Source organism: Pinus tabuliformis, chromosome 1_1 (genome assembly GCF_031772625.1).
Source record: "Pinus tabuliformis cultivar Carrire ecotype Pingquan chromosome 1_1, CPIR1, whole genome shotgun sequence".
Lineage (NCBI taxonomy): Eukaryota > Viridiplantae > Streptophyta > Pinopsida > Pinales > Pinaceae > Pinus > Pinus tabuliformis.
Window position 1 is genome coordinate 529,925,164 of NC_142297.1, and position 13,395 is coordinate 529,938,558.

A 13,395-nucleotide genomic window follows, 5' to 3' on the forward strand; every position below is an offset into this window, starting at 1 on the left:
AGAAAAAAAAAAAACCTTTACCTGGAGAACGCGAGAGGAGAAGCCATATTTTTGAAGCAGAGTATGCCACAGAGCAACTGAAGAGAGGAGGAACAATTTGGGGTTAGACCCAGAACGAGGAGCAAGTAAAAATTGAAGCATGGAGAAACATTTTACCTGTATCAAAAACTGAAGTCGCTTCCTGGATATTCCTGTGCTTGCAGCCACAGACAAGGCAGCGTTACCAGAAGGCGAAGGAACCCAGAAAACATTACCAACAACCAAACTTGGAGTGATAGACCACAAGACCAGTAGCACACACAGAAACGAAATCACGAAAGTTACATGACAGAACTGAAAGATTAAATTTGATCCCCAATCGTTTTATGACCAACCACAGTCACAGTGACTATTACAAGCACGCAAAGAATCGATATTTTACCAAAGACATAGCCAACAGGGTGAAAGGGCGACTTACCGAAGAGCGAGTACAAAATCCAGGCAAGAAAACCCCATAGCCAAACAACATTGTTACAAACAGGCGGACAAGTAACCAAATGCGCAGCGAAGGCCTTAACCAACAACCAGAACCAGCTCAAACACCGTAAACTGCCATAAAATTGCATTACAAAGCCGAAGGAACCATAGCACAGCGCACCCATCATTTTTCCATACGCAGAGCTCGCAAACCCTCGGAGCCTACAGAACGATAAACAGAGAAGAGTCAAGAAGGCGCGTGAAGATTAGGGTTGTATAGTTTACCAAGGCAGGGTACTGTCACATTTACGTTTGCATTCAATGCACAACTACAGAGCCGCGGGAAAGACAACAGTTCACCGCCACGTCAACAAACCAAATATCATATAAAGCGCAAAAGCTACACCAAGTGGGTTGGGTCCCATCAGAGTGGTATCAGAGCAGTTTGAGTTGAAGAGATTTGGGAGAAATGGATATAGGTAGACGAGGACGAGGCAGAGGTGCCCGTAGAATGGCAGATGAGGCGTTAAGAGAAGAACTCAGAGTTCTTACTGCCCGATTGGAAGCAGTAGAGGCAGGCAGGAGGAGAGATCCAGAGTTAGGTGATGTGAGTGAAGAAGAAGTGGAAGTAGCGGCAGATGGGGCTGAAGGTGATTCACCAGAAGTGAAGTTATTGAAGTCTGTATTATTGTCAAATAGCAAACCAAAACCAGAATTACCAACCTACGATGGCAGTTTATCGATTGATGTTGTATTAGATTGGATTAGCGAGATGGACAAGTACTTTGAATGCGAGGAAATTAGTGAAGACCGTAGGGTCAAATTTGCAGCAACAAAGCTGAAAGGACACGCAACCCTGTGGTGGGACAGTGTCCAGAATGAGAGGAAGAGATTGAACAAACCTCCGATAAAGACTTGGACGAGGATGGTAGCTAAATTGAAGGGCAGATTTCTGCCAAGAGATTACCAAATTGCGTTACATAGGCAGGTTCAGAATTTGAGACAGAGGGGTCTGACGGTGAAAGAGTATACGGAGGAATTTTATCGAGTAAATTTGCGAGCAGGATACACAGAGGATACAGCAGAAAGGACAGCCAGATATGTAAATGGGCTGAGGATGGAGATTTTGGATGAAATAAGCATTTTGTCTCCCAACAATACGGAGGAGGCATACCAGAGCGCGGTCAAAGCAGAGGAAAAACTTAACCGAAGACAGAATGCCCGGAGAGGACGAGGGTCTAACAGAGGAAGAGGCCAGTCCTATGGCAGGGGCCGAACTGCCAGCAACAGTGAGGAAGCCAGCAGTTCGAGAACTTCGGGAACAACAGAAAAAGGAGATGGAACGAGAGGTGGCAGATCGTTTCAGCGCGGCAGAGGAAATGGCCGTGGAAGGGGAGCTGGTTACCAGTGCTACAGATGCCACAAGTGGGGGCACCGCTCTTTTGAGTGCCCAGAAACAGATTCAACTGGACAGCGAGGCGCATATGTGGCGCAACCGGAGGAAGCAGCAGCACCTCCTCAAGAGGCAGAAAATGCCCCAGAAACAGGAGAAGCTTTAGTGCTGCATAAGGTGTTGTTGAAGCCAGTTGATGAGAGTATTGAGCAGACGCAACGGAAAGCTCTGTTCAGGACAGTTTGTAAATCGCAAGGTAAGTGCTGTAAAATGATAATTGACAGCGGAAGTACTGACAATTTGGTGTCAGTCGAGATGGTGGAGAAGTTAGGACTGAAGCGTCTGAAACACCCCAGTCCATATCGAGTTTCATGGCTACAGAAGGGACACCAGTTGCTGGTGGATGAGCAGAGTGAAGTGGAATTTCAGATAGGACGTTATAAGGACAAAATTATTTGCGACATTATGCCAATGGACGTATGCCACATCTTGTTGGGCAGACCTTGGCAATATGACAAAAAAGTGACACATGATGGGGTGTTGAACTGTTATAAGTTCGAAAAAGATGGGGTTAGGCATACCCTTGTGCCTATCAGGGAAGAGAAAGAGGCAGCTGAAGTAAATGAACCTAAGGCGTTGCTTATGAGCGAAAAACAATTTTTAAAGCAGGTTGAAAACAGCGAGATGAATTATGCTGTAGTCAGAAAGACAAGGACAGTTTTATTGCACACAGAAATCACAGATTTGCCTATAGAAATACAGCAGATGTTGGAAGAGTTTACAGATATAGTAGTGGACGACTTGCCGGATAAGTTACCTGCCAAGTGGAGCATTAGTCACCATATTGATTTCATACCAGGAGCTAGCTTACCAAATAAGGCAGCTTATCGAATGAGCCCCAAGGATAATGAAGAAATCAGAAAACAGGTGCAGGAGCTATTGGACAAAGGATTGATCAGGGAGAGTTTGAGCCCATGTGCTGTACCAACAGTTCTCACCCCCAAAAAGGGAGGAGAATGGCGGATGTGCACTGATTCCAGGGCCATCAATAAAATCACCATACGGTACAAGTTTCCGTTACCGCGTATGGATGATATGATGGACTGTCTGAGTGGGGCAGCTTACTTTTCTAAGATAGATTTAAAGAGCGGATATCACCAGATTCGGATACGTGAGGGAGACGAGTGGAAGACAGCTTTTAAAACCAATGAGGGCTTATATGAATGGCTAGTCATGTCGTTCGGGTTGAGCAATGCGCCCAACACTTTCATGAGACTCATGAATGAGATGCTAAAGGAATATATTGGGAAGTTTGTAATTGTTTATTTGGACGACATACTTATTTTTAGTAAGACACGAGAAGAACACTTCCAGCATGTGCGTAAAGTGTTGGAGAAGCTACAGCAGAACAAGTTATTGATCAATTTGAAGAAATGTACGTTTTTGCAGAAAGAGTTAATTTATCTGGGATTTGTGATAGCGGAGAACGAATTAAAGATGGATCCGGAGAAAGTGACAACAATCATAAATTGGCCGTCACCGAAGAATTTGTTTGAGGTACGTAGTTTCCACGGATTAGCGAGTTTTTACAGGAAGTTTATTAAAAATTTCAGCGGAATTTGTGCTCCTATGTTGGAGACCATCAAAAAGGCCAGCCAACCTTTTCGATGGACAGAAGCAGCAGAAAAGAGCTTTCAGCTATTGAAAAAGAAAATAACAGAAAGACCGATTCTCAGGCTACCAGATTTTCAAAAATTATTTCAGGTACGTTGTGATGCTAGTGGAACAGCAATCGGGGCTGTACTCAGTCAGGAGGACAGACCGGTGGCATTTTTCAGTGAAAAACTGAATGAGAGTAGGCAGAAGTACTCCTCGTATGACAAGGAATTCTACGCAGTGGTACAGGCGCTAAGGCACTGGAGGCATTATTTGTTGGGGAACGAGTTCGTGTTGTTTTCAGATAATTCTGCATTACAATATGTAATGCAGCAACACAAACTTAATCATAAACATGCCAAATGGGTGGAGTACTTACAGAGTTTTAATTTTGTGCTGAAGCATATCAGCGGGCAAGCGAATAAGGTAGCCGACGCATTGAGCAGAAAAGCTTTACTATTGCAGGAAAGCATTGTGCAGGTTTTGGGCTTTGAACATTTACGGGATCTTTATAAGACAGACACAGATTTCAGAGAAGCCTATGAGGCGTGCCAAAATCCTTTGATAAGAGGGAATAGTCCTTGGTTGGACTATAACATACAGGAGAAATTGCTTTTTAAGGGAGGACAACTGTGTATCCCCAGCTGTTCTATGAGGGAGAACATCATTCGTGAAAAACACAGTGGGGTTTGGCTGGACACTTTGGTATTGACAAGACTTTGGAGCAACTTAGTCACTTCTATTTTTGGCCAAGAATGCGACGGGACATACAACGTTTTGTGGCTAAGTGTAAGGTGTGTCAACTAGCGAAGGGGCATAGCTAGAACACAGGATTGTATACGTCGTTGCCTATTCCAGGCAGACCTTGGGATTTAGTGAGTTTAGATTTCGTGTTGGGACTGCCAAAAACACAGAAAGGATATGGTTCGGTAATGGTAGTGATAGATCGTTTCTCGAAAATGGCACATTTTGTACCTTGTCGGAAAACTAGTGATGCCACTTACGTGGCCCACTTGTTTTTTAATGAGATTGTCAGATTACACGGGTTACCAACAACCATCCTATCAGACAGAGACGTGAAGTTCACGGGACATTTTTGGCGTACCTTGTGGAAAAAGATGAACACCCAATTAAGCTACAGTTCTGCTTACCACCCGCAGACCGACGGGCAAACAGAAGTTGTGAACAGAAGTCTAGGAAATCTGTTATGCAGCTTAGTCGGAGAAAATTCTAGAATGTGGGACCGAGTCCTAGCGCAAGCAGAGTTTGCTTACAACGATTCGCCGAATCGTAGCACGGGTCTCAGTCCCTTCCAGATTCTTTATGGCATGCACCCTCGTGGAGTGCATGAGCTTCGGGATCTTGGTTTACAGGAACGACGGAGTGCGGATGGAGAAGATTTTGCAAATGCAATGAGGGATTTGCACGAACAGGTGAAGGCAAAATTACAGGACAACAGCTCGAAGTATAAGGGACATGCAGATTTGAGGAGAAGAGAAGTTCATTTTGAGGTAGGGGATGAAGTTCTGGTACACTTACGTAAGGAGCGGTTCCCTAAAGGTACGTACAATAAACTGAAATACAAGAAGATAGGGCCTTGTAAGATCTTGCGGAAGTTTTCAGCGAATGCCTACGAAATACAACTACCACCTGGAGTAGGCATATCACCTATCTTCAATGTGGCAGATTTGTTTCCGTATACAGGCGATCTGTTGGAAGAGAAGAAGGATGAACCCAGACAATCCACGCGGAACACCCAGGAAGACGGAGAAAGTTGGAAGAAACAAATGCCTTATGTCCAACCTCCTGAGATCGAAAGCATCCTCGAAACTCAGGTAGTTAGGCGTACTCGGCGGAAAAATTATTTTCAGTACCTGGTCAAGTGGAAGAACCGTCCGATTGAGGACAGCTCATGGCTTGACGCCAGGCAGATTGAATGAACAGGGACATCAGTGGAGGAGCTCATGAACCGGAGTCATGATCTTTTCTCACCCCGGGAGCCTGATGCAGGAGCATCCAGCTCACAGTGACGAGGCAGAAAGGACTCCAACCAGGTTCACAAGCGAGGAACTGAACTGTTAAGATTCTATTGGGAATAATATTTCTTTTACTTTATTTTACAAGTCAGCAACAGTTAGATGTCTTTACTTTTCCAGTTTAGGATTAATGTAGTTTCATTGTTGATTAAAAGGTAGTTTATGTAATTAGGAGAAATAACTCTTAACTGTCATACAAGTCTTGTAATGTCAAAATGATTATAGTTACGGATAGAAACAGAAGTTATGTAACTGTCTTTGTAACAGAAAAAGACAAACTGTAAGCCTTAACTGAAGACAAAGGCTATAAAGCCAAAAATACATGTACTGGAAAAGGTTCAGTTCAGAAGAGAATAAGTTGAGTAAATTTACTAATAGAATTGTCAAGCATTCAAAACCAGAAAAGTACTGTCCATCAAAATTACTTTCTAAATTATTTGTTGATCTCTCATTCCTATGTTTTTCATCATTTAACAGACCTTTGTATTATTATAAACTAAGCACACTGTCATGGCTATTGTACAAGTACGAGTTACAGTTAAATTGTAGACAAGCAGAGAGAATCTTAAATAAATTCCAGGCCACAAGACAAGCAGTCACGCTTACATACAAGCGCACAGCAATACAATTACGGATGAGCGAATACGTTCAACGCACAACCACTAAATGAAAGACAAGCAAACAAATTGAATGCCCAGCAACGTAACCGAAAGACAAGCGAAGACATCACAGGTATCAATCACCATAACTTTCTTTCATTAAAAACGAATTTCATTTACATTGTCCAGAATAGCAATTCATAGCTAGAATCGATAGGGTCGAGTTCCCTCACATATACAGAGACCAACATAGTCACGACGAGTGAAAATTCAACCAGAAATTACAATTATACAGGTCAAGCATAAAACCCTAGGTTAGGGTTTGAAATAGATTTGTAACAGGGTTACGTTGAAGCCACATTTCCACACATAGGACTCAACTCAGAACGACAATGGCAAACAGAGGACCACACAGTGACCAGACAACCAACTATTGGGCGGGCCGTCCTTCGAACAGTGACCCATATTCAACAGAACAGAACAAGTTGCAGGCCTACCAAAAGATACGCAACCAAATGTCGTTGAACACAGGGGCTTGCGCCGTCCAGGTCGCCTGAGAGGACCTGCAAGAACCAGGCGTGAATGAGTTCGAGCCACAGAAAAGCTCAGAGGGACGAAACCCTCTAAAATCAACATAAAGACTGATAACGAAAAAAAAAAAGAAAACCCTTACCTGGAGAACGCGAGAGGAGAAGCCATATTTTTGAAGCAGAGTACGCCACAGAGCAACTGAAGAGAGGAGGAACAATTTGGGGTTAGACCCAGAACGAGGAGCAAGTAAAAATTGAAGCATGGAGAAACATTTTACCTGTATCAAAAACTGAAGTCGCTTCCCGGATATTCCTGTGCTTGCAGCCACAGACAAGGCAGCATTACCAGAAGGCGAAGGAACCCAGAAAACATTACCAACAACCAAACTTGGAGTGATAGACCAGAAGACCAGTAGCACACACAAAAACGAAATCACGAAAGTTACATGACAGAACTGAAAGATTAAATTCGAGCCCCAGTCGTTTTATGACCAACCACAGTCACAGTGACTATTACAAGCACGCAAAGAATCGATATTTTACCAAAGACATAGCCAACAGGGTGAAAGGGCGACTTACCGAAGAGCGAGTACAAAACCCAGGCAAGAAAACCCCATAGCCAAACAGCATTGTTACAAACAGGCGGACAAGTAACCAAACGCGCAGCGAAGGCCTTAACCAACAACCAGAACCAGCTCAAACACCGTAAACTGCCATAAAATTGCATTACAAAGCCGAAGGAACCATAGCACAGCACACCCATCATTTTTCCATACGCAGAGCTCGCAAACCCTCGGAGCCTACAGAACGATAAACAGAGAAGAGTCGAGAAGGCGCGTGAAGATTAGGGTTGTATAGTTTACCAAGGCATGGTACTGTCACATTTACGTTTGCATTCAATGCACAGCTACCACAACTATAGAGCCGCGGGAAAGACAACAGTTCACCGCCACGTCAACAAACCAAATATCATATAAAGCGCCAAAGCTACGCCAAGTGGGCTGGGTCCCATCACACATTTTCTCAAAACTTAAGATGTATGCTTGTGTTGATGTAGCATACCTTGGTCTAAAATGTGTAATTTTAAAAAAATATATAAATGAGCATGATCTACACGGAAAGAACTAAGTTTTTCATATTAATTTTTTTTTATGAAAAATTATATTTTTTTTATGTTTTGAAGTTGGTGAAGTAATATTTTAATTGCATCTTGGAGACACGTGTGTTCAAGTAATTTTTTTTTAACACTTTAAATAAATTGAAAAACCAAGAATACCCTTTTGAAGAGGACTAGTAAACTAAGATAGTGGTATTTTTTGAATTTTTTTTGTTGTGTATATTTTATGTAATTGATTTTTTATTCAACCCCTTTGAAACTGTCCAAAAAAGATTCAAGTGTTATGTTTAAAAGAAATTAGATGAAAAATATCATATGAATTCGAATGAGTCAAATTCATATGTCATTGGATAAAGGATTCTTTCACAAATCCAACGTCATCAACTCTGCCACTTAAGAACAAATTCTGCCTTAAATATGATGGGAGAAATTTGCAGAAGAGGTGTTGAAACAGTAATTTTTAGGACTTCAAGAATTTGGTTGAGCGCTTTAAACACTCAATCAAGTGCTTAAATTCAAAATTCAAATTGCTTGATCAAGAGTTAAAGTAACCCTTGATAGAGCGATGTACATGGTTAACCAGTGGCTCGATCGAGCTCACCATTAAAAAGCTAACTCGCCAACGCCCTTACCAACTTTTATTAATAGTAATAATGGTTAACCATACGGCTCAAGGACTGGATTGCCATAAATCTGATCGAGCTGTTAACTCGGGTTAGAAAATGGCTCGATCGAGAGTTTGTTTAAATGCTCGACCGAGTTATTCTTAAGCACCTCAACAACCCGATCGAGAGCTTAAAAATTGCTCGATCGAGTGCTTAAAAATTGCTCAATTGAGCATTTATTTTTCAGCAAAACGTGCCCTCATTTCGCCAAAAATTACAACCTAACTCCATGCTTTGACCCCCCAGAAACCATACCTACTTATCAAATGTAATGAACATCAAATTGTCTAGCCTTGCACCTAGAGGGGAAGGAGGGCTATAGATAAATTTGAAATGTTGCTCCATATGTACTAGCCATGCTTCCATGTTGTCCATTTTATCTAAAAGAAGAGTTTGTCCACGCCACACAACGACCACTCGCTCGTGGAGATGGGCCTGAAAGTACTACAACTAATGGAGAGAAACAACTAGTGCTTCATGCTCTTCACGCTGAGTTATGTCCTACTCTTCCAGCTTCTCCCATATAGACTGCAAAGGTATCTTCTGAGTTGTGGCTCTTGGTGGTCGACTACTTGAACCATAATTGGCACCACGACCCCCACCACGGCCTCCATGCTTCACACTGTCGTCAGATCTATCTCGACCCCCAACAGTCATATCCCACTGGCCATTCCCTCAGGGAGTTGCCTCTGCCGAAGTTTTAACACCCTCCTCTCACATCTACCCAAGCAAATAGACAACCAAGGTAAATATGCAACGAGAGGCCACTATGATATAATTCGACCTCCCAAGTCACGTTAAGGAAGTGAAATCGAAGGAAACACACCATACATACATTAATTATTTGCTATAGGACCCTAAGGAACCAATCCAATACTTTAGACATCTTGCCTTAGGGTCCCACTGAGATTTTGGAAAATTTGAGGCTCATGTCGCTCCCATGCTATAGGCATGAGTGCGGCAAACAACTCAAAGTCTCTCTCACAGGCTTTTCTACCAGCTACCAGAGACCAAAACAGTCAGTGCTATGCCAATGACTCCAAGATTTGAGCCACTTTTTCAGGCCCAGAGCCCAGGTCACTGCCCATAATTGAACCATATATTCATATCAATAAATTAACATGGAAATGACAGTACTAAAGAAAATACTTGTTCGAGACCTTGATTGGACCCCTACTAACCACGACAGGCATTTCATCAAACATATTACAAATGTGTAATCTACAGGTGTAATTAACAGTTCTGAGCATAGGGGTCTCATACTTAGCTGAGAATCACTAAGAACCATTGATGCCTCAACACATCAACTGCCATTCCATCCATTAGGTCATAGATACATTGATCATTCAATTACAAGTAAAAACATAAGGAAAACCATACAAGGATGTTGTCATAAAACACATACATAACCAACATAATAAGGACATAAATACTCATGAAAGTACAATCTCTAACACACTACAACCATTGATAATCATTCAGACAAAGCATACGCTGAACATACTTGAGAACCAATCTAGGTCATCAACATCCACTTTAAATTCAAATAAAAAACTTTTGGCTAAATATGTGTGGAAACTGGTAATTTTTTAAAATATTTTTTATTTCCTTATAATATTCTTCCCATTAATTGGTATATGTATCGTGAGCATGGCAAAAAGGCAAATTTTAAAAGGTGGAGGAATTGAACAGAATTGGCCAGAATTTGGGTAAAAAAATTTCAATAAATTTTGTAGAAGCAATGTTTAAATTATGTTTTTGAGGGTGACAATAGATTCAGCACCATCAAAAACTTCTGAGACACCCAAAATTTTGAAATTTAACAACTTTAACTTAGATTTACAAAAATCCCTCCCAAAATTTATCAAAATATTACCAAAATTTTCAAGATCTTGAAGAAAAAAACATACCAAAGCAATTTTAAAAAAAAAAACATATTCATAAAGTTTCGGACAGTCATAATAACATTTATCGCTAGTGGTGCTTAGCTCGCACCATCACGCGTGCGAATATATTTTGAGTCACATCATCCTTCTCGAAATGTCCAGTTTCTATCTACATCAGTAGTTATCAAAATTTGAAAACTAGTTGGAATATGTCTGAAAAATTGGTATACATTTTACCGCATTCATATGGTGATTTATTCCTTTTTAAACTGCTCTTCGTATTTTTTTTTCTTCATAATTTAAATGCCATATATTATATTATACAAGTTTTTCATATATATATATTTTTAATTAGGTTATGAATATGAAAATATGAAGCCTTTTAGTTTTAGGTGTATTATAAAATATGGTTTAATAAAATAATATGATAGTCTTTTATGTTTTTAAAAAATTAAAAATGTTTAATTATATTTATTTATATTTTAATACAATTTTAATAAATATTATTTATGTAATTTTAAAGATTTTACAAATCATGTTTTAGAAAATTTTCAAATGGTTTGGTTAAACTTATTAACATGTGTTTTGAAGATGAATAATTAATTTCGACTTTTAATGTAATAAATTGGAATGAAGAGAACTTTAATACAATGAATTGAAATGAAAAGAATTTTATAAATAATTTAAAAAGGTTTGAACTCACTTTTAAATAGGAATTTAGGAAGATTCTAACATTTCAACTAATAATAATTTATGAGCATACATTTTGAAAGACCTAAACCCAATTGCATTCACATTTTAACATATCAAATTTATTAGAGGCATGGTAATCACACATTTGAGATTTCTATATTGAATAAAATATATCCATTTTCTAATTAGAATACTAAATAGACTCTTTTTTAATAAAAATTAAGATCTATCACAAATATACCAACACTAAAAAATTACCTAAAAACTCTCAAAATCAAATTAAACACTATTATGCACTTAAGACAAATAAGAAAAGTCAATTCTATTATTTCTATTGAACAATTAAAAATCCCTTTAATTTGATTACTCTATCCTCATAGTTAGTGTTTTATATTACATATCAATGACCGTGGGTGTGGCATGCCACATGAGGCTCAACCTTTAAGCTTAAGGGTTCACTATTCAGGGTTTTGTCTTTAAGGATGCACAATGCAATGTTGCATGATGTGAATGGAGATGAATACAAGCGTTTTGTTACATGGCCAAAAACCCACTATTGGCAAGTTTGTGCTTATTTTGGAGTCTCTGTGCTAAAGGGAAGTCTCATATTGGGGTCTTAGTATGGTGGGAAGTGCATAGTTTGATGATTATCTTGAAGTTTTAACCAACAACTTCTTTGGATTTTTTTATTTTCCAAAATGGTATTTGAAATTGCTCATATATTAGAGTTTTATATGTGTAAATGTTTAACTCATCTATGACTTTAAAAATTAAAGAAGATTTTAAAATGATCAATATTTGTAGAATACTTTCTATTTTAACTTAAGGTGGATGAGGATTTGTTGACTTTTTATTTTATTTTTTAATTGAAGGCCTAGAATGATTCTCAAGGGAATATGCTCATCATATGCTTCTTTTTAATGCTTATCAACAGCTGTAGTGTGTTACAGAGTTTGTTAGGTTGCATTGGCTTTTAATAAATTAAAAAAATAGATTCGTGCCAAGTGACTCCCCTGCCCACCAATTTCTTAGGGATTTGAGATTATTCCAATTCTAATAAGTTCATATTCTAATTAGATGGGGAAATTAACATATAAACAAATTTTATTTAGCAAAATGGTTCATTTTACAATAAGATGTTTAATTCCTTTTTTTTTTCTCAAGTTAAAATTCTTGCCACGTGCTCCCCCCGATCGGGGGTGCATGCTCGAGGCAGGAGAGGACAACGGACAAATATGGTAGCTATGACGTTTAAAGGCAGGGTACCACCCACCGCCCCCCACATGCTCATGGTGATGGGTGCGGTGGGCTCCCACATGCAATCTGACAGAGGAGATGGGAGAAGTGGTAGGCATGGCCAGGATGGAGAAGGAGGTGAGGCGGCTAAGGTAGGGCGGGTGACGCGACAGAGCAAGGTTGAATGGGAATATGAAGGAATTCAGGACAGAGAGAAGAGTATTGTTGAGATTGCGGGTGGACGGAGGAGCGAGGGTGTAAGTGAGTGGAGTTGCCAACAACGGTTTCAACGAAGCATTCCCAGGTATGTATCTTGGTCTTTCAAGCCCCTTACTATGGCAACTTTGTTGATTTATGGCTAGGGGGTTCGGGAGATGACAGGGGAGGGAAATTGGGGGATGGTCGAGGAGACTAGCATAAGTTGGGGGTGATGGTGATCGGGCTTGGGTCGAAGGTGAGAGCCATGAGAGATACTCGGGGTTGGGAACGAGAGACCCCTCTTGTGAGCGAGTGAGACAATCGGTATCCCAATGCGGGTGGTGAGGCTGAGGCTAAGCATGAGCGATGGCCAAGGGAGGGGCAGAGAAGTGAGGTAGCTCTTCTGGGCAGAGGAGTGATGCAACAGCACTGGGCAGAGGGGCGGGGGAAGGCACCACGATTGGGAGTGACGGTAACTCGACTCGATGGGCTGGCTGTGAGAGCCATGAGCGTTAACTGGGTCTGGCACCGTGAAACCACTCCTGTGTGTAGTCAAGAGAATTGTTACTACCATGTGGGTGGTGAGGCAAACGAAAGGCAGGAGCGAGAGCAAGGTGAGTGGCACAGCTACACTAGGAAGAGAAGTGGCACAACATTTTGAGGCAGAGGGGTACCCGGGCAAAGGCAATTGCACTTAGATGCACGAGGGGAGGGGAACCTGTATCAAGCCAAAGAGGCATGAGACAACGTATCGAGAGCTAATTCATTTCGCTTGTGAACAGGCAAAGAATAAAGGAGAGATGGCCCGACCTGCACGTGGAAGAGGACGTGACAGAAGGGGGAGGGAGTCGACTCGAGCTGCTGACCAGAGCACTTCGGAACCTAGACATGGGAGGAAGCCTGTAGAACACCTCATTAGTGAAGCAACGA

General features: G+C 40.8%; 1 protein-coding gene across 1 annotated transcript; it reads left to right on the forward strand.

Moving 5' to 3' along the window:
• The first annotated feature begins 925 nt into the window (after window positions 1–925).
• On the forward strand, window positions 926–4,312 carry LOC149214112 (uncharacterized). Its single transcript, XM_089389298.1, has one exon. The coding sequence runs from the start codon at window positions 926–928 to the stop codon at window positions 4,310–4,312; it is 3,387 nt and encodes a 1,128-aa protein (XP_089245424.1).
• The last annotated feature ends 9,083 nt before the right edge of the window (window positions 4,313–13,395 follow it).

Excerpts from the sequence above, each read along its gene's own strand:
- LOC149214112 (XM_089389298.1), top strand. The coding sequence starts at position 926 with ATGGATATAGGTAGACGAGGACGAGGCAGAGGTGCCCGTAGAATGGCA.